This window comes from Piliocolobus tephrosceles, chromosome 10 (genome assembly GCF_002776525.5).
Source record: "Piliocolobus tephrosceles isolate RC106 chromosome 10, ASM277652v3, whole genome shotgun sequence".
Lineage (NCBI taxonomy): Eukaryota > Metazoa > Chordata > Mammalia > Primates > Cercopithecidae > Piliocolobus > Piliocolobus tephrosceles.
Genome location: NC_045443.1, coordinates 120,816,306 through 120,843,551, shown reverse-complemented (window position 1 = coordinate 120,843,551; position 27,246 = coordinate 120,816,306). Strand labels below are relative to the sequence as shown.

Below are 27,246 nucleotides of genomic sequence, written 5' to 3'. Positions count from 1 at the left end.
TCTTTAAGGAGTCAACTCCAGTTGACTGTTGTAATGTGGCAAGTTCGGGAAACCCTGTCTTAGGCAGCACAGGGAGCTGTGGGCAGTTTTTCTGAGCTAAAGGACCGTGACACCCTCGCTGCAACACCCAGGGACGGCTGGGTCTGCACCCTGCTCAGCTGTAGCTATTGCAGAAGGAGCCACAGGGGCTCAGAGTAGTGGGCTAGTGCACCTTTGGTACCATGTGTAGGGTGGGCTTAAGGAGGCAGGACTAGGGACACTGGCTGCTGAGACTCCAACATGGCATTTGTGCCTCTCTGGACTTGAGGTTGGCCCCACAGCACTCCTTGCAGGCTGCACAATACCAGCTGTTGTTTTGGAACAACAAAAATTCATTATTTGCAGCTGATAACTAACAGGCACCCGAATAAGTTGGCTGAGAGCCTCAGTGCTGGAATCTTGCACATGGTGGGCTCCAAGTGGAAGTTTATTGGGAGGTATGTTGGCCGAGTAAAGTGGAGAACCTTATCCAGGGAAAAACTCGATCCTGGGACTGTGCCTACCTGCTCACAAGCCATGGGGAGGCATCTGCAGCCAACATTCAGTCCATTTATGTTAAATGCAGGAATTAAGGAAAGACTGAATTTGATGAGAATTGTCTGCCGACTTAGCCACGTGGAGGTCATTTGTGACCTTGACCAATATGGTTTCAGTGGAGTGGGGGTGGTCAAAGTGGGTTGGAAAGAGATCGGGAGGTGAGACAGTGGAAATAGCAAGTATAGCTAAGCTTGAGGAGGATTTGCTGTAAAGCGGATCAAGGAAGCGGGATGGTGCCAAGGAGATAGAGTGAGGGGGGCTGTGGGGTCTTGTTTTGTTTTGTTTTTGCAGATATGGGAGCTATAACTTGCATGTTTGAATGCTGATGGTGAATGGGGAGGTCCATTAGGGAGACAAGAGAGGGGAGCATTTTGGGAGAAATGACAAAAGGGCTTGGACCCCAGTGACAGAGAGTTGGCCTTCAATGGGAGTAGAGATGTCCATGCATTGCAACAGCAGCTAGTGGATTGGTGCAGTGGGTCAGTCCATTTGATGATGGGAATTTGAGGAAACAAAGGAGTGGAGCCAGACATGGTACACAGGACTGTGGTCCCAGCTACTTAGGAGGCTGAGGCAGGAAAATCACTTGAGCCCGGGAGTTGGAGGCTGCAGTTAGCTAGGATTGCACCACTGTGCTCTATCTAGCCTGGGCAAAGAGTGAGACTCCATCTCCAAAAAAATTAATAATAAAAAAGTAAAGAAGACTCAAGATGGAGAGAAGGTATAAAATCAGGAGTGGGAAATAGTGAAGAAACTGGATCAGTGAAGTAGGACTGTAGGAGCTGGGCCCTCCTGGGGTGTCCTGTCGGAGTTTTGAAGGCTGGCCCAGAGGAGTAAGCACTCAGGGGCTTTGTATTCTCATTATGTATCTTCTCTGTCATCACAAGGGCTTATCACCAGTTCAGGAGTAACCCGGGTGAAAATCTCAGCAGTGCCTCTTATCAACTCTGGTGTCTTGGATGGTTCCGGAAAGCTCTGATTTCCCTGGAGAATTGATCGAGCTGAGTTTTGCTTAGGGACAGGGCCTGCAGCACAGCCAGCTTTCTGCCAATGGGCTCCCAGCCTCTAAGCATCTCAGGGGGCCCTCCCTCCTGCCTGCCCCAGAAGCTGGGAGCTTTCACCCCGAAAGGACTGGCCATTTCTAAGGCCAATGGCCTCCTGAAAAACCTCGGCACTTCTTATGTAGGAGGATGGTCTGGGTGCTGCTGCTGAAATGGTGGTGGCCTCAGGGAGGTGACTAGGAGTGAGAAAGGAAGGCCTCTGAGCAAACCCCAGCCTATGATTTTGTAGCCACAGCTTAGACCCTAACTGCTGGGGCCAAGGTCCCCTCTGGGCTTGTTTCTGTTGTCACATCTGAGCCTTCTGTGGCATTTTGTTTAAGGGCCCAGCCTTATTTCAGGCATACTCAGTGTTAAATTACGGGAGCACCAACCCTGGAGGCCAGTATGGTAGTGGTAGTAGCTCCGTGACCAGCAGGGTCCCCAGAGGACTGAGGTAGGAGGTGAGTTCCAGATAATTCTCCTTCGTGCCATGCCCATCATCTTGGAGGCTCTGAGTTTCAAGCTTATTTCCTCACGTGCACATCTGTGCCCTTTTCCAACCAACTGAGGGTGCTAGGCTGACAGCCACAGCCAGGGAGGAGGAGTCATAAAAACAGAGCTCCCTTGCCTTGCCCCAGTCCTTAAGCAGGATGTGCCCTTTGGGAGCCTGCTCTGTGGTCTGCACCGCTGCTTCCCTGGGGCTGTTGTTTGGGTTGAGGCATTACATAGAGATGCCTCACAACTCTACCATCCCACTCCTGCTCTTGGAGCTGCAGAGCACTGCAAGCCCCACGGTGCCCCCAGGTGGCTGCTGTGCTGTGGGGTCTGGTGGCCAACTTCTGCAGTGGCTTGGCAGTTGCCCCAGTTTGGCACTCCAGGCGTACAATGGTGAGAGTCATGACTTTCTGTGGGATTTGGGGTAACTGCAGCAGTGCCCAGGGCTTTAAGGCTCTCTGGGACCCCCCTTCACTGCCCAGGCCAGCGTTAGAGGAAGGAGTCACGTCCTGCTTAAAGGTGTCAAGGAAACTGTAGGGGGTGGGGGTAGGAGCTGTGTCCTCCTGCTCAAAGTCTCCTTGGTCCTTGCCCCTTCAGCCTGGCCACCCCTGCCTCATGAACCTGAAGCTCTTTCTGTGTCACTTTTCTCCTCTAATGCCTGGAGGTATGTGACTGGGTGGAGGAAGAAGCTGGGAGTCAGGGTCCTGATTCCCAACCCAGCTCTCTGCCCGTTTCCTGAGCCTTAGTCTCCTCATTTGTAAAGGGAGGGTTGGCCTGCAGCAGGGTCCTCTGCTTGTTTCTTAGCCCAGAAATCATTTCTTCAAAAGAAATCTCTGCTGGATGCCTGGTGTCTAACACATAAAGGTAGAACTACTCTAGGGCAGGGATTGGACGATTCTGTGGGTGTGTGACCTCTCCTGCTTTCAGCTTCAGGACACAGAGAGGCAGCTGATCAGTGCTAACCTCATAACACACACCTGCAGAGCAGCCACACACTCCCTCAACCCCAGCCCAGGCATAGGGGCTGGTTGCTGGACACAAAGAACAGCCTCTTATCCCTCTGTGCCGCCTCCCATTTATCCAGAGCTTTGGGTCCCTGGATACACATAGATGGTTGGGGGAAGCCTGGGGAGCCTTGTCTGGCTGCATCTGGAGAGGAAGTGCTTTTACCATTGCCTGCTTCAGATCCTGATTGGGGCCCAGTAGGTTTGGGAAGCAGAGAGCAGAAGAAGGAAGCTCTCTTAGAGCAAGAGGCAAGGGACTCAAGGGAGGCAGAAGGAGGTTATGGATACCCGCAGTCCTGAGTCCCAAGCCCCCAGACCTGCTGGCGGCTCCCTTGCTTCCCACTGCTGCAAAAGCCGGAGCTCCCGCTGGCCTGGCTTGGAGTAGCTTCCAGGTTTAATAGCCAGAATGCAGCTGAACTGCATTTGGATGGATTCCATCCCCGCTTGACTTTGCACAGCCTCACTCCTAAATTCCATCTGTGACGTCAGACCCCTGCTAATCATGGAAAAACAGATTAAGTTCTGTAAACTCAATTCTCGTGCTTTCCCTCCCAGTCAGGGTGTCTCATGGCCTCTGCTCAAAGGAGCTGTCCACCTCCCTGCTCGGTCCACCCCACCTCATCCTGGGCCAAACCCCAATAATCCACTTCATTATTGATCTTCGTCACATGCCTCCAACTGGCCACCCCTGCCTCATGAACCTGAAGCTCTTTCTGTGTCGCTTTTCTCCTGTACTGCCTGGGTGGTTCAGGAAGATCTCTGGGCTCCAGCCTGGGAGGCCCAGCTGGTGCTCTGTGTCTTAGTGGGAAGCCATGCCCTTGAATCTTTGGGTGACATCCCTCATAGCTCTTCTTGTTTGTCTGCCTGTGCCTGGAACCCTGGTCCGGATGCAGCCTGTATCTCACACCTTGCCCACAGCTGGTCTCTTGCTCCATGGCCACCCTGAGTGGCCCCACTCTGACATGGTCTGGCCAGGTGTTTTCTCAAAGACATCAATGAACATGGGGCTGGGGGTTCTTTCTAGGGTCGTGAATGCTGGGGTCTGGAACCTGAAGACTTTTCTAAGAGCCAGGGCCCAGGTGCCACATTTGAAGCCCAGGGAAGAGTCCCGTCATCCCTGGAGCAGAGCCATGTGGGCACCTGCGTGTGGGCGGCCACCCAGACCCCTTGCCTGGCCTTCTTCCCTGAAGGGCCTCTGGAAACCTGTATGTGTCTTTTTTCCTCTGGCTGTGCCAGGCCCCAAAAGATGCCCTGTAGACAGCAGTAAAACATAATTCTGTCTAACCCATCACGACTCCAGCAGAGACGAGATGAAATGTGTGTCTGTCTCACTTGCACCCAGGCAGCCAGACTGGGTGTAATGAGATTGTCTGAGTGAGGGTTCAGCTTCGGGCCAAGGGGGCTCCAGGGAGAGACAGACACACAAGTCACACTGCTCTGATACGGGGAGGGTCTGCTGTGCTCCCTGGCCTCAACTCAACCAGGGAGAAAGTGAGGAGGACTCTATCTCACCCCAGCAGGCCCATGTCTTGCTGTAAGGCCAGCCAGCACCACAGCAGGGCTGCTCCTCCTTCAGGTCTGGGTTTATTGTCTACACCTGGGGGTAAGCAGCCCTACCAGGAAGCCCACAGGCCCTGTGTCTCAGGGACCTGCCTTCCAGACCCTGCTGGGGACAGCAGTGCCACCTTTTTGCTCACTCCTGGTAGTTGAACGCTGGTTGGAAAAGGGCTGAGCACTTCATGTGCATCATCTCATTTAATCCACAGACACCCCAGGGTGTCTGTGGGCAGGGTGGTTCTTACCCCCAGAAGACAAAACGAAAGATCAAAGGATTAAGCAGTTTGCCCACAGTCACAGCTGGGAGGTGGCAGAAGGTCTAGCTGATTATTTTATTTTAATCACAACACTACCAGCCCTTCTCTGTCTGTTTACACACACACCACTCAAATGCTGCAGCTGCTGCCTTTTGAAACATCAGGTAATAAAGTGCAGGTAAAAGTTGCCCACAAATTCCATCCATCTGATGGAACCCTCTCCAGCATTCAGTGAACATTTATTTCACACTTCATCCAAACAGACATATACAGAGTAGTAATAATCTTTTTTTTAAAAGTGTCATGTTCTACATGAATTTTTAAAGTAAAAATTAAATTTAATGTTATTTGAATTTAACCAGACAAATGTATCAATTTTCATGTATCTTAAGTGAAATGGGAGTTGCTAACCTGAGGAAACGATTTCTTTATTGTAAGTGGTAATAGTCCTAAAAGATTAAAGGTAAGAGAAAAACTTTTGAAAATAGCTTGATTGAAGTATAATGACATACCATACATATACTCATTTAAAGTATACAATTCAATGGTTTTGGTATATTACTGATTTTTTTTAATTGTGGTAAGTATATATATGTATAACATAAACTTTGCCATTTTAACAGTTTTTAAGTGTACTATTTCATCGCAGTGAGTATATTCACAATGTTGAGCAACCGTCACCACTACCACTTCCAAAGCTTTTTTATCACCCAAATAGAAACTCTGTAGTTATTAAACAACTACTCCCACTTCCTCCAACCCCAGACCCTGGTGACCTCTAATCTATTTTCTGAGAGAACAACTTTTAAAAGGTTAAAGTCATTTTTTTTTTATAATAAACTTTATTTTTTGAGACAGGGTCTCACTCTGTCACTCAGGCTGGAGTGCAGTGGCACAATCTTGGCTCACTGCAACCTCCACCTCCCAGGCTCAAGGGATCCTCCCACCTCAGCCTCCCAAGTAGCTGGGACTACAGGCACCCACCACACCTGGCTAACTATTGTATTTTTTGTAGAGATGAGGTTTCACCATGTTGCCCAGGCTGGTCTCAAACTCCTGACCTCAAGTGATCTGCCTATCTTGGCCTCCCAAAGTACTGGGATTAAGGCGTGAGCCACCTAAACTTTATTTTTTTAAGAGCCGTTTTAGATTCACAGCAAAATTGAGTGGCAAGTACGGAGTTCCCATATGCCCCTCCCCCCACCCTCAGCATCCCACACCAGTGTGCCCTATTTGTTACAATGAATGAGCCTGCAGTGACATGGTATCACCCAGAGCCCATAGATTACATGAGGGCTCACTCTTGATGTTGTACTTTATGTAGGTTTGGACAAACGTGTGAGGACATGCATCCGCCATTGTAGTATCCCACAGAGTACTTTTATTGCCCTAAAAATCCTCCATTCTCTGCCTGTTCATCTCTCACTAATTTTTCTACCTACTGAATGAACCAACTTCTATGCTATGAAAGTTGAGGAAACTGTATTTCCACCTTTGTTCTTCTGCTCCAGATTTGTCTTAGTTGTGTTATCATTTGTGTACAGTGTTGAGGTTTTGATATTCAATTCAATCACATAATTGCCATGATTTCAAAAATATCAATGCCATGTTCATCAGGATTTCTCCATTTATGACCTCATTTTGACTTATCTTTTTGGTTAGTTGGATTTCAACATCAGATAATTTTTTCTTTTTTAAAAAATTTTATTTATTTATTTTTGAGACAGGGCCTTGCTCTGTCATTCAGGCTGGAGTGCAGTAGCGCAAACATGGCTCACTGCAGCCCTGACCTCCTGTGCTCAAGCCATCCTCCCACCTCGTCTCCCCAGGATGCCGCCCGGCCATGCCAGAGGTGCATGGTGGGAGGCCACTCGATGGAGCCCCACGTTCCTGCCCTGGGGCCTTTGCTCACGCTGTTCCTTCTTACTGGATTACTTGAATCCTTCTCACACCTACCCTCAGCTCTGCCCTTAGCCTCCCTAAGTGTCTGGATTACAGGCATCTGCTGCCGATGCCCAGCTAATTTTTTTTAAGTGTATGATTTTTTGAAGAGACAGGATCTCACTGTATTGCCCAGGCTGGTCTTTAACTCCTGGGCTCAGGCAATCATCCTGCCTTGGTTTCCCAGAGTGCTGGGATTATAAGTGTGAGCCACTGTGCCCAGCCACGTAACTATTTTTTAGAGGACTTTAAGGATATCTAAGCCCCTAAACTCATGCTTCAGAGAGCCCCACCTTATCTCCCCAGGATGCAGCCCAGCCATGCCGGCATACATGGTGGGAAGCCACTCAATGGAGCCCCACGTTCCTGCCCAGGGACCTTTGCTCACGCTGTTCCTTCTTACTGGATTGAGTCCTTCTCACACCTGCCCTCAGCTCTGCCGAGCAGAATCCCATGGATCTCAGAGAGCCTGGCTCCGCCTTCCATGAAGCCTTTCCTGAGATCCCTCTGGACTGAGTGACTTATCTTGTTTTCATGACACTCATGGTAACTCCAGAAGTCAGATAGTATTATCCCCACTTTATATATGGAGAGACCGAGGCTCAGCAGGTGCAAGGGCTTTTCCAGGAGGTCACACAGCTGGTAAAGGCATTGTGAGGCTTTGTAGTCAGATCCCAGAGCGAGCTCCAAACTGTCACCTCCCCTCACATTCTGTGTCGCTCTTAGAGTTCTGAGTCCTCTCCTATTAGTCACCCGTGCACTTAACTGTAAGATATAGAACCATTTATTTGTTCTTTCCTTCTTCCTATCCATATATCTACCTACTTACTTACCTCTACAGCTCTTTAGTTCCTCGCGGGCAGAAACACGGTTGCTGTTCCCTAAGCCAGCGTTGATGGAATTGCATCCTGAGCACTTGCACTTTCTGATGCTCTTCCACCATGTGGCTGCTGCCCCTGCACAGTCCTAAGCTTTGCCCCGCTCCACCCAGGTGCCAGGAGCCTCCAAGAGGCCTCTGGGCCCTCCAGGTGCGTGTTCCCTCTCTGTCTCTGTCCCTCTGCCCGCACACAAAAATATACCAGCGGAGCTGTGGACAGCACCTATGCAATTACAGCTCACCTGACAGCTTGTCTGTGGGGGAACATCATTAGGTGTCTGTTCCAGACACGTGCTTACAGAGCCTCTGAAATCAGAGACCCAAGCCAGTGTCTGGGTGCTGGCTCAGGCTGTGAGATTTCACCCCTGATTGTTATTTGAGGAGATGGATACATTTAAGGAACGTGATGAATCTGGCCCAGGGGGTTCTGCCTTGCTAGTGCCTGGTGGGCCTGGAATCTGAGAGGATTGAGAAAGGACTGATTTGCATGGGGATGAGCAGGGCAGGTCATGTACCCTGGAGGGGTTAAGACTCTGAAAGGGCAGAGTGCTTAGACTCCTAAGGTTTCTGAAGAACATTTAGAGTCTGTGTCTGACCGTGTTGTTATTTAGGTGACTAAATGAGACTTGCACACTCTGAGTCGCTGCATTTGCGCCACAGTAAAGGAGCCCACCTGAGGCCCCACAGAGGTGGGGTGGGTGCTGCACGTCACACAGGTGTGCTGCTTGACACCAAGCCCCTGCTGTGCCTTCCTGGTTGGGCGATTCTGGGACTTCAATGAAGAACCATGTGAAGAAGCTTCAGAAACAACCCCCATTGAACTTCAGTTTTCCCTTCCTGTTTCCAACCCTATTTTTCTCCAACTTCCCTCAAACATAAAGGTCTCTCTCCTTTGTGTATGTAAGTTTCCCAGATCAGGTGCCTGTGCTACCCTCCCAACCGCTGGAAGTCCATCCAGGTGCCAGGTGTCAGACTTGGGTCCCCTGCTACTTTGGCTGAGCCAGCTCTTGTTTCATACCTCACAGGATAAAGTGCAGCCTGGGGACTGTAGGGCCATTGCTTCTCTCTCCTGTGGCCTCAGCTTCCAGCCAGGTTTGAGGATAGACATGTGGGCCTAGGCAGGTGGAGCTGAGTCTGGGAGTATGGGGAAGAACTCCACAAGGCCTCAGGCCCTAAACTTGCAGGTCCCATGGGCTATTAACTAGACCCATTGACCTTGAAGAAGGTCCGCAATGGTCTCTTTTCACTTGAGCACAGCCTCTGGGGGGCTTTGGGGTCGATCAGGGATCAGAAAGATTGGTGGACAGGTTACAGGAGAGGGGAAGCCCCTCCTAGCAAGAGTCCTTCTGGATATAACAGGGCCTGGAGCCACCCCAAGGAGGCGAACAGGGCAAGGAAATTTCCCGGGGGATTTCTGTGTCCGGGTGATGTTGCTCAGCAGCACCGTGGGGAGTCTGGGTCAGAGACCTCCAAGGGGAAGTCAGGGTCTGGGATCCAGGGTTATCTTATCTACAGCCAGCAGATGTTGGGTGCAGTTTCTGGAGTATATAAAGTATCTAGGCTCTAATTGGCTAAAAAAGAGCTTCACTTGGACTATATTTAAAGCAACTGGATATGAGAATTGGGTTCTTTTTTAATAGAGAGGAGGGTCTAGGTCTGTTTCCCAGGCTGGTCTTAAGCTTGCTTGGCCTCAAGCAGTCCTCCTGCCTTGGCCTCCCATAATGCCAGGATGGGCGTGAGAATTTGAATGGACTTCAGGCTGATGTTCCTACCTGCTGTGAAGTAAACAACTGGGGACCACTGTTTTAGGCCAACACGAGGGATGGAGCCCCTTTATCAGACTTTTCCTCTCTGTCTCTCTCCCTAAGTGGCTTTTTAAAGAACTTCTTTCAACCCTGTCTACTGGTATTCCTGAGAGTTCTCGTAAATGTTTTTCTCAACCTTGTTAGCTACCCAGTAATGCTTTAGCACCTGGGTGACGCTCCAATGTCCAATAGAGAGCCATACCCCGGGGAAGTCGCGTGACTGGCCAGGCCCTTGCTTTTATCACTTAGCAGGAGTCTTGCCCGTTGTCACTGTGAATCCTCCCTGGCTGCGGTCCTTGGAGTAATCTTGCTGAAATACTATCCTTAGCCGGGTGTGGGTGGCGTGCACCTGTAGTCCCAGCTACTCTGGAGGCTGAGGTGGAAGGATAGCTTGAGCCCAGGAGATCAAGGCTGCAGTGAGCTGGGATTGCACCATTGTACTCTGGCCTGGGTGCAGAGTGAGACCTTGTCTTTAAACAATAAATAAATATAAAATGTATTTATCATCCATCCTGAAAACCTTCCCTTGGCTTCATGTTAACAGTATATGACCTTTGGAGGTGACCAAATGATATTTATGGCAAAACTCCAGCCATCTGGGGCTTGGGTTTTAAGGCGTGATTTCATTTTCCAGATAACTGAGTATGACCCTCTTCCAAGCACTAAGTCTTCTTTTCTTTTTTTTTTTATTGAGACAGAGTTTCACTCTTGTCCCCCAGACTGGAGTGCAATGGTGCGATCTCAGCTCACTGCAGCCTCCACCTCCTGGGTTCAAGCGATTCTTCTCCCTCAGCCTCCCAAATAGTTGGGACCACAGGCTCCTGCAACCACCCACGGCTAATTTTTGTATTTTTAGTAGAGACGGGGTTTCACCATGTTGGCCAGCTGATCTTGAACTCCACACCTCAAGTGATCTGCCTGCCTTGGCCTCCCAAAGTGTTGGGATTACAAGTGTGAGCCATTGCGCCCAGCCCAGTTTAAAAAAAAAAAAAAAAAAAAGTGATTGCTTAGGGGCAAATCTTCATCAAATATATTCTTTGTCACTTAAATAGAGGTTGCTATGAGTGCACTCTCTGCTTATCTTGTTTCATCTACTTCCCAGACATAGCCCAATGGAAGGAATAAAATAGATGCCAATGAATGTTTCTTATTGGATTGAACTGAAACCAAACTTTAAATCACTCAGAGTCTCCCCTTGGGATGCAGTGATGTCATCTGCCCCTAATGGCATGGCTCAGACCGCTGACTTGTGAATGTCTTATGTCTGTGCTTCTTAGTTTTATTTGATCTGGCTGCTTTTCCATGACCAGCTATCATTACTCGCTGTGTCAGTACCGGGGAAATAGATGCTGTAGCTTGTAGGATTGTGAGTAAAACGAGGGCACAGTGTTCTTACCCTGGCCCTTGCTAATGGAGTGACAATTCTTTACTTCCCCGTGGCTGTTTATTGATCAGAGAGCGTAAACGCAGCCTCTCACTTGTACTTTTGGTAGCTGTTAGCAAACAAGAAAAATAAAGGTTGGAAAGGAGAGAACCTGCTCAATCGAAGTTGCACCGTTGGATCATGCCTGATCAGAGGCCAGAATTCTAGCCTCAGGTCTAGACCGGGCCTTTCCTCTGTGCTATGGTATTCACCAGCCTTTGCAAAAAGTGACCTTTCTGTTCTGTCCTCTCTCTCTCCCAGGGGTCCTTGGTGAATTTTGTAATGGTTATTTAAGGAACTTTGCCTAGAAGTCCCAACTTGCAGTTCCCCATTGACGGGAAGGCTTGGACTCCAAGATGATTATAAAGGAATATCGGATTCCTCTGCCAATGACCGTGGAGGAGTACCGCATTGCCCAGCTGTACATGATACAGGTGGGTCGTGGGGCAAGGGTGGGTCATGGGGTGAGGGTGGGTTGCGCCAGCGCACAGACACCACATGTGGGTTAGGTGGAGTTGTGGCCTTCACAGCACAGTGCCTGCCCCAGAACTTCCTGGTAAGTGTGAATTGTGCTGGACCACTGGCCTCTAGGCACGGTGCTAGGCACACAGGGCACACCATGGGCACATGGCATTGGATTGCTTTCCAGTGCTGTGTCCTACCACCTACAACGTGAACACTTGCCCTTGCTTTCAGCACCATTATCTCCCTGGCCCAGACGTTATCCCTGTGTTTCCCTATGTTTCAGTTTGCCTGGGCTGCCATCGCTAAATACCACAAAGTGGGGGTGTAGAGGAACATACTTCCTCACAGTTCTGGGGGCCGGAAGTCCCAGATGAAGGCCTGGCAGGTGCAGTTTCTGGTGAGGGCCCTCTTCCTTGCTTGCACATGGGCACCTTCTCCCTGTTTCCTAACATGGCAGGGAGTGAGCAGCCTCTGGTGTCTTCTCTCTTTCTTTTTCTCTTCTGTTTTTTATTTGTGTAAATGTATAGGATACAACTGTAACTGTTGCACGCACAGATTGGAAAATGGTGCTTGTAGGGTATGTGTCACTCAAATACACCGTACTCATTAAGTAATCCCTCATCTTCCACCCTTCCTTTTCTTCTAAGGACACCAGTCCCATTGTGAGGGCCCCACCCATATGATCTCATCTAGACCTGATTACCACCCAAAGCCCCGTCTCCAAATACCATCACACTGGGGGTCAGGCCTTTTGGAGGGACACAGACATTCAGTCCATAACACCCCATTCTACAGACAGGAAGGCACATGAGGCCCAGAGATGTTAAATTCTTGCCAAGGAGCACAGGGCTGTCTCCTAGCTCCCAGCTCCATGCTTTCCTCACCACCCTGACTGCTTGCAAAACAGCAGTGTCAGACATGTGGCTCACTTACAGACGCTCGCAGGAGTTTGAGGATGACAGGCTCCTTTGATGAGCCAGAGACTCTTGCTTAGGAGACACCTCCAGTCTCCCTACTCAGTGCCTGACCAACCTGGAACACAAGACCTAGCTGCCTCTGGCTGACCCCAGATGGGACCACTGCTCCCACTTGTTGCGGTCCCGGCTGCAGTCCTTTCTATGTAGAGGTTCCATCCCAGCTCTCCTGCTGGCCTCCTGTCCACCCTCAGTGCTTGGCATGGCCTAGCCCGGCAGCTTTCCTCCAGATCATTCCCTAGCCAAGGTTTGCAGGCTTGCACCCTGGGTCCCTGGGTGTCTTTGGGCCTCCCACACTTATCATGAACTTGCTGTCGGCCTGGCTCTGGCTCCTCTGGGCATATCAGTGCCTCCAGTCCCTGCGACCCAGTGGGGCTTGCCCTCCTCCAGCTTCTTGCTGTACAGCCCCTTAATTACAGCATCAGACTGAGTCGTTGGTGTTGGGGAGAGGCTTCGGCAGGCAGGGCCTCCACCTCCCATCCCTGGCTTCACCTGTTGGCTCCCACCTTCCACCCAGGTCAGGGGAGGTAGCTATGAGCTCCCAGCAGAGCCTACAGCCCCAGCCACCTTTTGGGAGGAGTTGAGGAAGTTGCATGGGTTTGTCCAGGCTCCCCTATGTGGGAGCCTTGGCTGGGGAAAGAACGGAAGGTGAACCCAGCCTCTCTGGGGGGCTGTTTGCTCTGAGCTGCTTCAGAAGGGCCACTCAATTCCCTCTTGAACCACTTACCCCATAATTATTTCTAGAGAGTGGAGAGAGAGGAAGAGGCTTAAATCAGCCCCCCATCTCTGAGCACTCTGGAAATAGCTCAGCCTATTCAAGGACCAGGCTGATCTGCCAATGCTGCTGTTGTCTCACTGCTTCTCAATTCCCACCCAAGCCAGGGTGAGCCCAGACCACAGCAGCCCCTCAGCTCCACCTGGCCTCCTGGTGGCTGTCAAGATTGGGAGGACTGACCTCCAGCCCCTAGGAGATCCCAAAGCTGTTCTGGGCATAGAATCACCCCTGGGCTCCTCAAAACACCTGTCATTCCAGGTTTTGGTGGTTGTTGTTTGTTTGTTTGGTTGGTTTGGTTTGGTTTTTTTGAGACGGAGTCTCGCTGTGTCACCAGGCTGGAGTGCAGTGTCATGATCTCGGCTCACTGCAACCTCTGCCTCCTGGGTTCAAGCAGTTCTCATGCCTCAGCCTCCCAAGTAGCTGGGATTACAGGCGCACGCTACCACACCCAGCTAATTTTCGTATTTTTAGTAGAGACGGGGTTTCACCCTGTTGGCCAGGATGGCCTTAATCTCCCGACCTTGTGATCTACTCACCTTGGCCTCCCAAAGTACTGGGATTACAGGCGTGAGCCACCACGCCCGGCCACTCCAGGGTTTTTTTGAACACCTATCCTTATGCCTCCAATGAATGTAATTGTTAAGCATCATATAGTTCCCTGTTAGATGCTCAGACCTCCCTTCACCTGTGCAGCCAGGCCCCATCCATCTAGCCGACACATGCAGTGTCTTTTGAGAAGCTCCATTGATTAGGATTGTGGCAGGATGGAAACATCTCCCACCTCACACATCATGAGCAGCAGCACTCTCATGAGAGCCTGTTGGACAGATGGGCATCCTTCCCAGCTAGGGAGAGCCACCGTGGCCTCTAAGGACTGGCTGGAGTTATTGCTGCTGCTCTGAGCTTCCAGAGCCTTTCCCTGTGCCCCTTCTGGGTGAGCAAGCATGTGTGCACACATCTGCTTTCCTGTTAAAAAAGAAAGGTGAAAGAAGCCAGGTATTGCCGGGAGAGGTGCTTCTGTGACAGGCGCTAGCATGCTTGGAGGGGAGATTGGGGGCGAGGTTATTGCTGTTCCTGCTCAGGCTGGCTGGCTGGGCAATTTTCCTCTGGGCAGGCCTTGAGGCTGGGAGTGTGGGATAGACAGCTTAGTGATGGGGCAGGGGGTCTGCTAGTGCCCTGCACCTGTGTCCTCTTGTGTTCTTGGTGTGTGCTGTCTCTGGCCTGAGGACTAATTGCTGTGTCTGAGGTGCTGCTGCCCTCACGTCGTTACCAGGAAGCCATAGGTTCCTGGAGAACTACTGACTGGGAAGTTTCCCATGTACTTAAGGCCCCTGCTGGCCAGCCCCGCCCCAGCTGGGTCTTAGACAGGCAGATGCATCGCTGGGTTCTGGCCTCCACAGCCCCCAGTTCAAGCTCCAACAAAATGAGCTCCAAGATATTGCAAGCCTGTGGGTCCTGTGCCCTCTGAGGGGCAAGGCGCTGGCCTGCTTACTGTCTGCATGGATGGGGCTCAGGTTGTCAGCTCTTTATAGCATTTGGAAGAAATTCTTTTGGGACTAGGGGGTTTGGGCTTACTTGATTGGGTGTTGTCTTGTTTTGCTTTTATTGAGGTGAAATTCACATAACATAAACAACCATTTTTAAGTGAACAATTCAGTGGCATTCAGTATACTCACAATGTTGTGCAGCCACTAACTTTAGTTCCAAAACACTTTCATCACCCCAGAAAGAAACCCCGTATCCATTAAACAGTCATTCCTCATTCCCCCTCCCCACCCCCTGGCAATCACTAATGTACTACCTGTCTCCCTGGGTTTGCCTGTTCTGGGTGTTTCATACACATGGAATCCTTCACTGTGTTGCTCTTTGTGTCTGGCTTCTTTCACTCAGCATCATGTTGTTGGGGTTCATCCATGTCAGAGCATGTATCAGTGCCTCATTACATTTTATGGCTGAATCATATTGCGTTGTATGAACAGATCACGTTTTGCTTATCCATTCACCCATTGATGGATATTTGGGTTGATATTAGCATACAAGTATCTGTTTTCAGTTCTTCCTGGTCTACACCTAGGAAGGGAATTTCTGGGTCACATGGTGACGCTATGCTTCATGTCTGGAGGAACCAGCAGACTGTTTTCCACAGTGGCTGCACCATTTTACATTCCTACTGGGAATGTATAAAGTTTCCAGTTTCTTCACATCCTCACCAGCACTTACTGTCCTCTTTTTAAATAAATGCTACCCTAGTGAGTATGTTTTGAAACAGAAGAGTCCCCAGGTTATCTCAAGGGTCCTTCTGCCCATCTTTCAGACCAGCCCGCATGCTGTGTCCTTCTCAGAGGCTTGTCTGATCTCCACGGGCAGCATGAGTGATTTCTTTCCCTGAATCCTCGCAGTTTCCTGTCGGTCCCACACCTGGGTACCTAGTGCCTTCCACCTCTTTGTGGGTGTCTGTCTGCTTACTGCTGGACAGTGAGTGTCGCCCGGCAGGGTTTAGGTCTGTGGGTCTGTTCTCCCAGTTTCTGGCTCATATCCTCTTTGGTGTACATGGGCTGCTCCTTCCTTCCTCACCGATGGCTCTAGTGCACACACACACGTGTATGTCCACACACAACATATGTACATGCAAGCACAGCCACCTATGCATACAGGTATGTACACAAATACATATGCAGACACATGCACACACCTACACAGATACATGCATGCACACAGCATGTGCACATATGTGCACATGTATACATGCACCTACTCAGACACATACACACACACACACACACACACCCCACTAGACCCAAGGGGGTAGTGCTCCTGTTGGTTGCTTTTTCTTTTTTTTTTTTTTGAGACAGTCTCACTCTGTTCCCCAGGCTGAAGTGCAGTGGTATAATCTCAGCTCACTGCAACCTTTGCCTCCTGGGTTCAAGCGATTCTCCTGCCTCAGCCTTCCAAGTAGCTAGAATTACAGGCACCCGCCTCCATGCCTGTCTCATTTTTGTATTTTTAGTAGAGATGGGGTTTCACCGTGTTGGCCAGGCTGGTCTCAAACTCCTGACCTCAGATGATCCGCCCACCTCAGTCTCCCAAAGTGCTGGGATTATAGGCATGAGCTACCACACCCGGTCAGTTTCTTTATCTGTAACTTAAGCTAGGCTCTCAGAGAGCATAGTTTCCCATTTTACATATGGGGAAATTGAGGCCCACAGCCAGGGTTGGAGTTCAGATCTCTGGGCTCCTAGGTGGCCTCTTTGGGACCCCTAGTAGGCCAAGGGAGGCTGCTGCCAATCTCAGAGGTGAGGGCACCCTGGCAGGCTGAGAGGACCAGGAGGTGCCAGTATCTAGACTGGGGGGGAGGCAGTATTGGGAGGGATCTCCCCTCTCACCTCCAGCCTGTGCTGTGGCTCCCAGGCCTTAGGGCAGAGCAGGTGGGCAGGAGGGGAGAGGTTCAGGCCACCCCGACTTGGAGACCGGAGGCACGACCTGTGCCCTTCCTGTCACCAAGACCCCTACTCTCAGCCCAATTTCCATCTTGAGAGCTTTTGCCCCTCCCGCAGGGCTGGTGTGAATGCCCCTCCTCCAGGCAGCTTCCTTTGCCCCTCTGGGTCCTGAGGGCACTCATTCTTCTCAGCCCCACCTGCCTGTCTGTCCCCGCTCTGGCCTTTTTCTAACCCACAGTTCCTAGGGCTCTTGTCAACGTAGGGTGATGGACTCAAAAGTGTGAACATACGTCAGAATCACCAGCTGCTACTTTACATGTGTACAGCTTATTGTATGTCAGTCATACCTCAGTAACACTGCTAAAAAGTAAGTTGAAGTCACCAGACTTTCCTGTGCCCTGCCTGTGCCGAGGGCCGAGTTGCAGAGGGGGATGAAAGAAAGTGCTTCCTGTTGTCTGGGAAGATAGATTTCACATACGTTTCAGCACAGGCTCAAGGGCACAGTCTGCACTGGCCTCCTGCGATGGACAGGCCTTCAAGAAGGCTGCTGCATTTTTGTGGAAAGAATAATAAGAAGACCTTAGTTCATCATTTTCCACTTGTGCCGCTTGCCAGCCAGTGGCAGCTAGGAATAGGCCTTCCTCTGTGTGAGCTGCCCAACTGGAAGGTTGTGGAAAAGATGGGCTGGGCTCGCGTGTCAAAGTGCCTGGCACCCTGCTGGAGCAGCACTCAATATACACCGTGTTAAAGGTGAGAAAACAAAATCATCTGCCTGGCTGGGAGAGGGCCGTCCGTCCGAGGTGTTCAGCGAATGTGTGATGCCAAGGGAGTGGCCAGAGGTGACCTGGCCAGGACCCTGGGGGTGGCTGCTTTCAGGGGTTTCTAGGTCTTGGTTTTTCTTTGCATCTTCCCCCAAACTCCTTCATCAGCCCCTGGGGAGCCAGGCCTGTCTCTGCTGTCCAACTGCCACCATCTCTGAAAACAGCACTGCAGCACTGTTTAGGGGAATTGTCGGCAGGCACAAGGGGGTGGCTGCTCATGTGGCAGAGATCAGAGTGACTCGAGAAGAGTTTGCTCCTATGTGGCATGACTGAGTAGCTGTGCCAGGAGAGGCCTGCCCCCTTCAGACGCCATCACTGGTGGGGAGCCAGAGGTCAGCTTGGGGAGGACTGGCTGCCCTTGGTGATGCCAGCTTTGAAGTTCCTGGTGACAGTTGGAACTAGAATCCATTCTTCATTCGACCAATCTTTACCTAGCCTCTATTTCACAAAATACCAAAGTGCTGTACAGGGGGTCCCGTCTGGGTCCCAGCGGCTCTGCCACTGACTGCAGCCCTCACACCCCTCCACAGCCCACTGAATCAGTGTCCAGCAATTGATCAGAACCTGCTTTAATCCTCACGATAACCTGCACAGTTGGTGGTACTCATCCCCGCTCATCCCCATCCCCAGATGACAGCTTGAGGCTCAGAGATGTCAAGGAACTTGCCCAAGGGTACATAGCTGCCCTAATGATACCAGTCTGCCCAGAGATGTGGTGGGCTGCCTTTTTCACATTGCTTTTAGTGGAGCACTTTGAGGTCTCCTAGTCCACCCCTTCTCTGAAGTTCCAGCTGTTGGAGGTTACATGCTCTCCACCCTGTCTGACTCTGAAGCCAGTGCTCTCCCTTTCACAGCTCTGCCTTCCAGTGCTCAAATACTCAGAACTACACATAGCCCAGGGTCACCTGTGGGCAGCAAGGCCAGGGGTGCTGGGGTCAGCATGAAGAGTTGCCATACACTGGGGAAAGTGCTGGTGACTGAAGACGTATGTGGCCAAGGGCTGGGTGGGAGGTGGTGAGGACCCCACCTGCCCCACCGAGAGATGAGGGACAGGTGGGGGGCCATCAGGGTAGTGCGCTTGTTTCTCCAGCAGGCAGGCTGAAGCTCACTCACAGGAGGCCATTGTGGGCACACACCCCACTGGTGACCAGTGTGCCCCCCAGAATCTGCATCCACCTGCAATCTCAGAATGTGACCTTATTTTGAAATAGGGTCTCTGAAGATGTAATTTGTTAAGGATCTTGAAATGAGATCATTCTGGATTTAGAGAGGTCCCTGAATGAATGACTATTTTCCCTATAAGAAAAGGAAAGGACTGAGACACAGGAAAGATGAAGCAGAGATTGAAGAGATATAGCATGGGCCAAGGAGCACTGGGAGCCAGCAGCAGCTGGAAGAGACAGGAGGTATCCTCCCCAGAGCCTGCACAGGATGCTGCTGGGTGAGCCTGCTGTCCTGGGAAAGGCATGGAGTCTGCCTGAGTGGGCAGGGGCTTCTGCGCAGCCACCCAGCAAGGCCAAGATGGAAGGGACCCTCCTGGACCTTGTCCTGGCTCCACCCTCAGCTGCTGGCAGGTGGGTCACCAGGCCTCTGCCCAAAGAGACTCCTGCAGGCAGCTCTGGACCCCCTGTCCTGCACACCTTCTCACTGAGCCTGCCAGCATCCCAAGTATCTTACTTCTTGGTGCTACCATAACAAAGAACCACAAACTGCATAGCTTGAAATAATAGACATTTATTCTTTCACAGTTCTGGAGGCCAGAAACTGGAGAGGCAGGTGTCTGCAGGGCTGCACTTCCTCCAAAGGTTCTATGGGTAGACCCTTCCTTGTCTTTTCCAGCTTCTGGTGGCTCCAAGCATTCCTTAGCTTGTGGCCACGTCACTCCAATTACATCGGCAAAGACCCTATTTCCAAATAAGGTCATATTCCAAGGGCCTGGTGGGGACATTCTACCCATTACACCAGGGCATGGGCCGATAGGTAGTCCTGTCTTCACTTATAGTTTGGAAATTGACACCAGAGAGAAGCGACTTGTCCAGGAGAGGGAGTTGGTCAGGGTTGGGACTAGAGTTCATTTATTTGTTCAATAAGAATTTACGGAGCACCCATCTTATGCTGAGGTCTTTTCATTGAGGCACCTTGGTGCTATGGGCTGAGCAGGCTCTGGAATGACACAGGTCTGAATTCACAGCCTGGCTGTGCCATTTAGTAACTGTGTGACCTTGGACAAGTTTGAGCCTCTCATAGCCTTGATCATCTTATCTGTGACTTGGGGGTAATAGTACTAATACACCTTTCCTTAGGGGATGTTGCAGTAACCAAAGGAGAACTTACATGCAAAGCACTTAACATAGCCACAAATAAATGATGCTACTGGAAGAGGTGGGAGCTTAGAGCACCCAGGAAATGCTTGCTGTTTTCACTACAAATCTGGTCCGCATAGGCCGGGTGCAGTGGCTCACACCTGTAATCCCAGCACTTTGGGAGGCTGAGGTGGACAGATCACCCGAGTTTGGGAGTTTGAGACCAGCGTGACCAACATGGTGAAACCCCGTTAGCCGGGTGTGGTGGCTCATGCCTGTAATCCCAGCTACTCAGGAGGCTGAGGCGGGGAATCGCTTGAACCCGGGAGGCAGAGGTTGCGGTGAGCCAAGATTGCGCCATTGCACTCCAGCCTGGGCAAGAGGAGTGAAACTTTGTCTCAAAAAAAAAGAAAAGAAAAGAAAAATCCGGTCCACATTCCAGGAGCTCTTTTAAAGAGGGAGAGATGGCACATGCCTGCCCTGACCTCACCTATGGCCTCACCCAGAGTCTTGTCTGTTTTTTGTTTTGGAAGGGGACTTAGTTGCTCTGGGCCATGGAGATATAGCACATTTTTGTGCCTTAGAGAGGCCTATGCCTGTGTATGCATGTGCATCCGTGTGCCTACGTGTATGCACGCACACACACACATACCTGCTGTTCAGGAAGCTGACCGAGGATGCCCTTGGCTAGCCCGTCATGTCACCATGGAAACAGATGCTCGGCTTAAAGTCGCCACTGCCTCAAACATGAGGTTTCCTGCATAAGCAGAAAACTGAGCTTTTGGACACTAGGAGGGACATTCGTGGCAGAGAGATGCTTAGAGGTGACCCATCTCTCTCTCACAGTGCCAGCGAGGCCCCTTCCTGCTTGCCATATTTGATTTTTTTGATCTTAGTAAGTGCAAGAGGCAGGATTGGTTTCTGTTCGTTTTGTTTTATAACAGCTTTATTGAGATATAAGTCACACACCACATGACTCATCCATTTAAAGTGCACAGTTCGGTGATTTTTAGCCTATTCAGAATTGTACAACCATCACCAGAATCAATTTTAGAACATTTCTATTACCCCAAAAAGGAAATCACTATTTTCACCCCAGCCCCAGGCAACCAATAATGTACTTTCTGTCTCTATAGATTCCACTATTCTGGGCATTTTATATAAATGGAATCATACAGTATGTGTCCTTTTGTGTCTGGCTTCTTTCACTCAGCATAATATTTCCAGGTTTCATCCCTGTTGTATCATGTGTCAGTGCTCCATTACTTTCTGTGGCCGAATAATATTCCATTCCATGGTAGGCCACAGTTTGTTTCCCCGTTCATCTGTTGGTGGACATTTGGGTTGTTTCCACTTTTTGGCTACAGTGAATAATGCTGCCATAAATATTCGTGTATAAGTTTTTATGTGGACATATGTTTTCCTCTTCTTGGATATTTACCTCGAGTGGAATTGCTGGGTCATATGGTAACTCTATGTTTAACTTTTTGAGGAACCGCCAAACTGTTTGCCACAGCAGCTGCACCACTTTACGTTCCCACCATCAATGTACGAGGGTTCCATTGCTCCACACCCTGAACAACACTTGCTGCTGTGTGTCTTTTTAACCACCCCAGTGAGTGTGAAGTGGTATCTCATTATGGTTTTGATTCGCATTTCCCTAATGACAGATGATGTTGAGCATCTTTTCATTTGCTCATTGACCATTTGTATAATCTTTTTGTAGAAATGTCTGTTCAAGTTCTTTGCCTTTATTATTCTTATTATTGTTTTAGAGATGGAGTCTTGCTATGCTGCTTAGGCTGACCTTGAACTCCTGGGCTCCAGCCATCCTGCCAACTTCACCTCTGGAGTAGCTGGGTCTACAGGTGTACAACACCATGCCCAGCTCCTTTGCCAGTTTTTGAATGGGGTTGTTGTTTCTTTGTTGTTGCATTGGAGGAGTTCTTTATAGATTTTGGATACAAGTTACTATAAGATATATTGTTAATAAAAATTCTCTCCCATTCTGTAGGTTGTTTTTTCACTTTCTTTTTAGTGTCCTTTGAAGCATAAAAGCTCTTAATTTTGATGAGGTCCAGTGTATCTGTCTTTTCTTTTGTTGCTTGTGCTTTTGTTGTCATGGCTCCAAAACCGTTGCCTAATTCAAGGTCATAGAACTTATGCCTATGTTTTCTCCTAAGAGTTTTATAGTTTGAGCCCTTACATTTAGGAGAATGTGTTTTTAATGAGCTGTTGGCAGCAGCCAGTGAGAAGGTGGCATCCTCTGGGGAGTCTGTGGACTTGTGCATTGCCCAGGAGTCCCACCAGAATCCCTCCTGCCTCCCCAGCCACCTCTGGCCCTCCAGCTGTATGACCCGAAAATGTTGCTTCCAGTCCCTGGCCCTCAGTTTCCCCATGTATACCACAAGTAGGTCATCTTGAGGATGTCTTTGTAAGTGTCCTCCTGGTTCCATTCTTTGCCTTCTCTAGAGATGGCTCTGGTCACGTACACCTTCTGCTCCACCCAGAAGAGCCCTGAATCCATGGGCCTTGGCTCCTGCACCCACACACACGCCACATGTGTGTGCACACGTGCACGCCTGCGCACTGACATCCTGAGTGGCAGCTTCAGTGAGCCTAGCACAGGGGGCATAGCCCTCAGTGCCCTGAGCCATACACTAAGTCCAGGAGACACATTTCTACCCTGGGGTCAGGCTCTTTGGCAGCAAGGGCCACTCCTAGCTGTCCCCTCCCTCCAGTGAGCTGGCCCCAGCCCAGCCTGTGCTTCAAGCTGCCTACCTCATTCAGCTGTGCAGTAAATTCCATGTCAAGGCTAATGAGCAGGAGAAGCTGCTGGCCTAGCCAGGAGACAGGGCCATGCCCCGTGACAGGGAGCTGGGAGAACAAGCAGAGCAGAGCCTGCCTTGCTTGGTCCTGGTGGGGCTCTGGGGAGAGAGGCTTGGGTGAAGGGCCCTAGGGGAAGAGGCAGGGCACATCAGATCCCTGAGTGTAGATGTGGCATCTGGCCAGTGCCCCTCCTTCAGGAACAGACCTCCCCTTCCCTCAATTCCTGCCAGACCAGCCACCCACCATGCCTGGCCCCTGTTAGGTAGGGGTTGGGGGGGGGGTCTGATGCACACGCAGGTTTCTGCAGTTTAATGCAATCTGTGGCTTCTTCTCTGTCTCTGCACTACCACAGTCACTCATGGCCTGGGAGACTTGGCTGTCACCTGGGGTGAGTTGGCTCTAGTACTCTGTGCCTCATTTTCGCCACTTGTGGTGTAGGGAGCATGATCTCACAATATCTCAGGGCTCTGAAGTGCAGAGGAGAATAGGCGGTTGCAAAGGCAAGCTGTAAATTGAGACAGGGTCTGGAAATCTCTGCTTGGGTCTCTCGTTCATGCTCTTTGCCTCTCCTGGTAGCCTCTTTTTCCAGGAAGCCCTCTCTCCCTGCCTGCATTGGCTCCCGATAATGACAGTTGAGCAGCTGAGGCCAGTATCTGAGTCTCAGCCCCAGCATGCACCAGGAGTGCCGGTGTCTGATGGTCTGCGAGTCTTCCAAGCAGGCCTGGTGCCTATAGCTATGAAAAGGGCCTTCCTCCCCAGCTGCATCCTGCTCAGAGACACAGCTGAAACCCGGCTGCACTCCTCTGCCCTGTCCTTGTAGCCCAAGTGCTGATATCAATGGCTGATCCAGGCCTAGAAAAAGGCTGAGCAGAGAGTCCTCCTCACCACACTTCCCCACACCTCTTGGCTGTACCAGGAGCCTCTGAGCACCAGAAATGAAGGGTTTTCCAGGCCTGGCTCTTCACTCCATCCTTCAGGGGAACTTTGAAGCCATGGAGACATCTGCCTTTGGAGCCAGGGCGATTCCCCTGCCAGTCTCCCTGCTGGGATAAAGCCAGGGCGTGGCATCCTGGAATGATGTTCCCTGTTGCTGAGCACACACACATCCTGAACTCATCCTGTAGTACGTCAACTACATGTGCTCGCATCTAATTTTCTCAACAACCCAGCCAGTGCTATTGCTTCTCCTCCTCTTACAGACGGGGAGATGATGACATATAGAGGTTAACTTATCAGAGAACACACAGAAAGAAAGAAAAAGAGGAAGGTTTGCACCCAGACATTTGAACTGCAGAAACTATGCTCTGAGCCCGCATGTTCTGCCACCTCCCTGAGAGGCAGCCCCTCTTGGACCCTGATAGCTGAAGGTAAACTCCATGCCCCACATCCTCAGGAAAGGGCAGCTTGCTGTTCAAGCGGAATGGTCATGGTCTTCACCTGACACCGCAATGGAGCTTGATTTAGAAACTCTGTTTCCCAGGCTGAGCACAAAGGCTTACTCCTGTAATCCCAGCATTTTGAGAGACCAAGGCATTCAACAAAAAAATAAAAAATTAGCCAGGTGTGGTGGGGTGCACGCCTGTAGTCCCAGCTACTCTACAGTCTGAGTCAGAAGGATTGCTTGAGCCTGGGGGGTCAAGGCTGCAGTGATCATGCTATTGCACTTCATCCTGGGGGACAGAGTGAGACCCTATCTCATAAATAAATAAATAAACTGAAATTCGCAGCAGGTGGGTCCTCAGTAAACAGGGCTGGGGCCCCTGCAACCCAGATGGTAAATATGTGGCTCCCTTTTGCCTGGACCCTGTGGCCTCTACCCAGTTTGAGCACAGGACAGGTCTGGGCACAGGGTGAGGAGCAGATCTCAGCCAATGGGCAGGGTGGGTGGCTGCTCAGGGGCATGGGGCCTCTGTCCCACCATGGTAGGCAGGAAAAGGCTGAGTCACTAGTCTGTAGAGTGTACCTGGGCTCACTAACCTCTTTCTTTCCTTCCTTTCTTTTCTTTTCTCTTTTCTTTTCTTTTCTTTTCTTTTATTTTATTTTTTCTTTCCTTTCTTTTCTTTTCTTTTCTTTCTTGACGGAATCTTGCTCTGTCACCCAGGCTGGAGTGCAGTGGCCCGATCTCAGTTCACTGTAAGCTCCGCCTCCTGGGTTCACGCCATTCTCCTGCCTCAGCCTCCTGAGTAGCTGGGACTACAGGTGCCGGCCACCGCGCCCGGCTAATTTTTTTTTGTATTTTTAGTAGAGACGATTTTCACTGCGTTAGCCAGGATGGTCTCGATCTCCTGACCTTGTGATCTGCCCGCCTCGGCCTCCCAAAGTGCTGGGATTACAGGCCTGAGCCACCATGCCCGGCCCTTTTCTTTTTTTTTTTTTGAGATGGAATTTCATTCTTGTCACCCAGGCTGGAGTGCAATGGCACAATCTCAGCTCACTGCAACCTCCGCCTCCTGGGTTCAAGTGATTCTCCTGCCTCAGCCTTCCAAGTAACTGGGATTAGTGGCACCCACCACCATGCCTGGCTGTTTTTTTTTTTATTTATTTTTAGTAGAGACACGGTTTTGCCATGTTGGCCAAGCTAGTCTCGAACTCCTGACCTCAGGTGATCTGCCTGCCTCAGCCTCCCAAAGTGCTGGGATTACAGGCTTGAGCCACTGTGCCTGGCCCACTGACCACTTTCACCTGCAGCCTGGCCTCTCCCTTTTCCCCTTTGCCCTCAGCTACCAAGATTTCATGTTCATAAAGCCACTAAGTACCTGGCCTACCTGCTGAGCACAGAGGCATCTCCTGCTGCTCCCAGAGCTGGGGCCTCACCTCCTATCTAAACCCAGGAAAGAACACCCCTGCGGGCAGCTGCCCATGCCAGGGGATCTTCCGTTCTCCATACACGTACCAGGGAGATCTTCCGTTCTCCATACACGTACCATACACGTATCTGGGACCCAGATTCGATTGTGCTCCTCTCTGCTTAAACCCTTTTCTTCCCTTAGCATCAAAACTGTGCTCCTTTTATGGCCAGGCACGGTTGCTCACTCCTGTAATCCCAGCACTTTGGGAGGCGGAGGCGGGCAGATCACTTGAGGTCAGGAGTGTGAGACCAGCCTGGCCAACATGGTGAAACCCCATCTCTACTAAAAATACAAAAATTAGCCGGGTGTGGTGGCACGTGACTGTAATCCCAGCTATTCAAGAGGCTGAGGTGGGAGAATCACTTGAACCTGGGAGGCAGAGGTTGCAGTGAGCCGAGATCGTGCCATTGCACTCCAGCCTGGGTGACAGAGCCAGACTCTGTCTCATCTGTCTCAAAATAAACAAACAAACAAACACTTTTGTGATCTGGCTTCTGCCCAGCTCCCAGGCCCTTCCCTGCCACTTCCTGCCTCGCAGCCTACACCCAGGCAACTGAGTCCACACGCTTCCAGGGCTCCCTCCAGACACACACCTTTCGCTCTGTCACCTGCCTCCCTACCCAGCATATCTGCCCTATCTACCCCTGCCTAGTGAGTGCCTCCTCACCTCCCAGCTCCCCTGCAGGTCACTTTCCCTGACCCCCCTGAGGCTGAGTGAAGGCCTCCCCTCACGTCTTCTAATCCCTCATCACATGATGGTCGTTCTCTTTGGGGTATGTCTTCCACATACCCCAAGTCTGGAGCAGGGATGATTCTTCCCAAAGCGGACCAGCCTGGACAATGACATCTCTTTCTTCTACTTTCTGTGAACTCCTCTGGGTGAGGCCTGCACAGGCCCTCCACTGGGTGGGGGATTTTGCTCTCTGGGGTTATTTCAGCTTTAACTATTTGGCTGATGGGGCTTGTGGCTTTCCTGGAGGGAGAGAGGAGCGCTTGCTCATTCTCAGAGACCCTGCTGCCTGGCAAAAGTCAGCTCATAGTGGTGTGCCAGAGGTTTGTCAGGGAGATGGCTCTGAGTGGCAGGGGCCTCATCGGCCTGGTGTTCTGAAGGTGGGGTACTCTGAGCAGCCTGCAGACTTTTCTTTCCCAGTTTCATTCCTAATTCTTTTTCACTTTTTATTCAAGCGTTATATATATACAGAAAAGTTTATGATTCATAAATGTCTATCCTGATGGTCTTGCAAAAAGTGAATATGACTGTGTAGCCAGCACCAGGCCAAGCAACAGAACATTCTTCAGCAAACCCCTCAGGGCCCCTTGACCCATGGGATTTTTAAGTAACTTGACAGCTACTTGAGCTATAATTCATACACCATATAATTCACTCACTTAAAGTGTACAGTTTAAAGGTTCTTGGTATATTCACAGAGCTGTGCAACCATCACCACTACCTAATTCCAGAGCACTTTCATCTCCTCAAAAGAAACCTGTACCAGCCAGGCACGGTGGTGGCTCATTCCTGTAATCCCAGTACTTTGGGAGGCCGAGGCAGATGGATCAGTTGGGGTCAAGAGTTTGAGACCAGCCTGGCTGACATGGCAAAATCCTTTCTCTACTAATAATATAAAAATTAGCCAGGCTTGGTAGCGCACACCTGTAATCCCAGCTACTTGGGCAGCTGAGGCAGGAGAATCACTTGAGCCTGGGAGGCGGAGGTTGCAGTGAGCTGAGATCTCGCCACTGCACTCCAGCCTGGGAGACAGAGTGAGACTCTGTCTCAAAAAAAAAAAAAAAAAAAAAAGAAAAAGAAAAAGAAAA

General features: G+C 50.6%; 1 protein-coding gene across 4 annotated transcripts in view; it reads left to right on the top strand.

Moving 5' to 3' along the window:
• PITPNM2 (phosphatidylinositol transfer protein membrane associated 2) overlaps nt 1–27,246 on the top strand; it is a 177,855-nt gene that overhangs the window by 107,012 nt on the left and 43,597 nt on the right. For all 4 annotated transcript variants that reach the window (XM_026457386.2, XM_026457384.2, XM_026457385.2 and 1 more), the window contains exon 3: nt 11,237–11,409. In XM_026457386.2, the coding sequence (XP_026313171.1) occupies nt 11,332–11,409 (78 nt within the window). In that variant the 5' untranslated portion in view covers nt 11,237–11,331. The remainder of the gene's footprint in view (nt 1–11,236; nt 11,410–27,246) is intronic.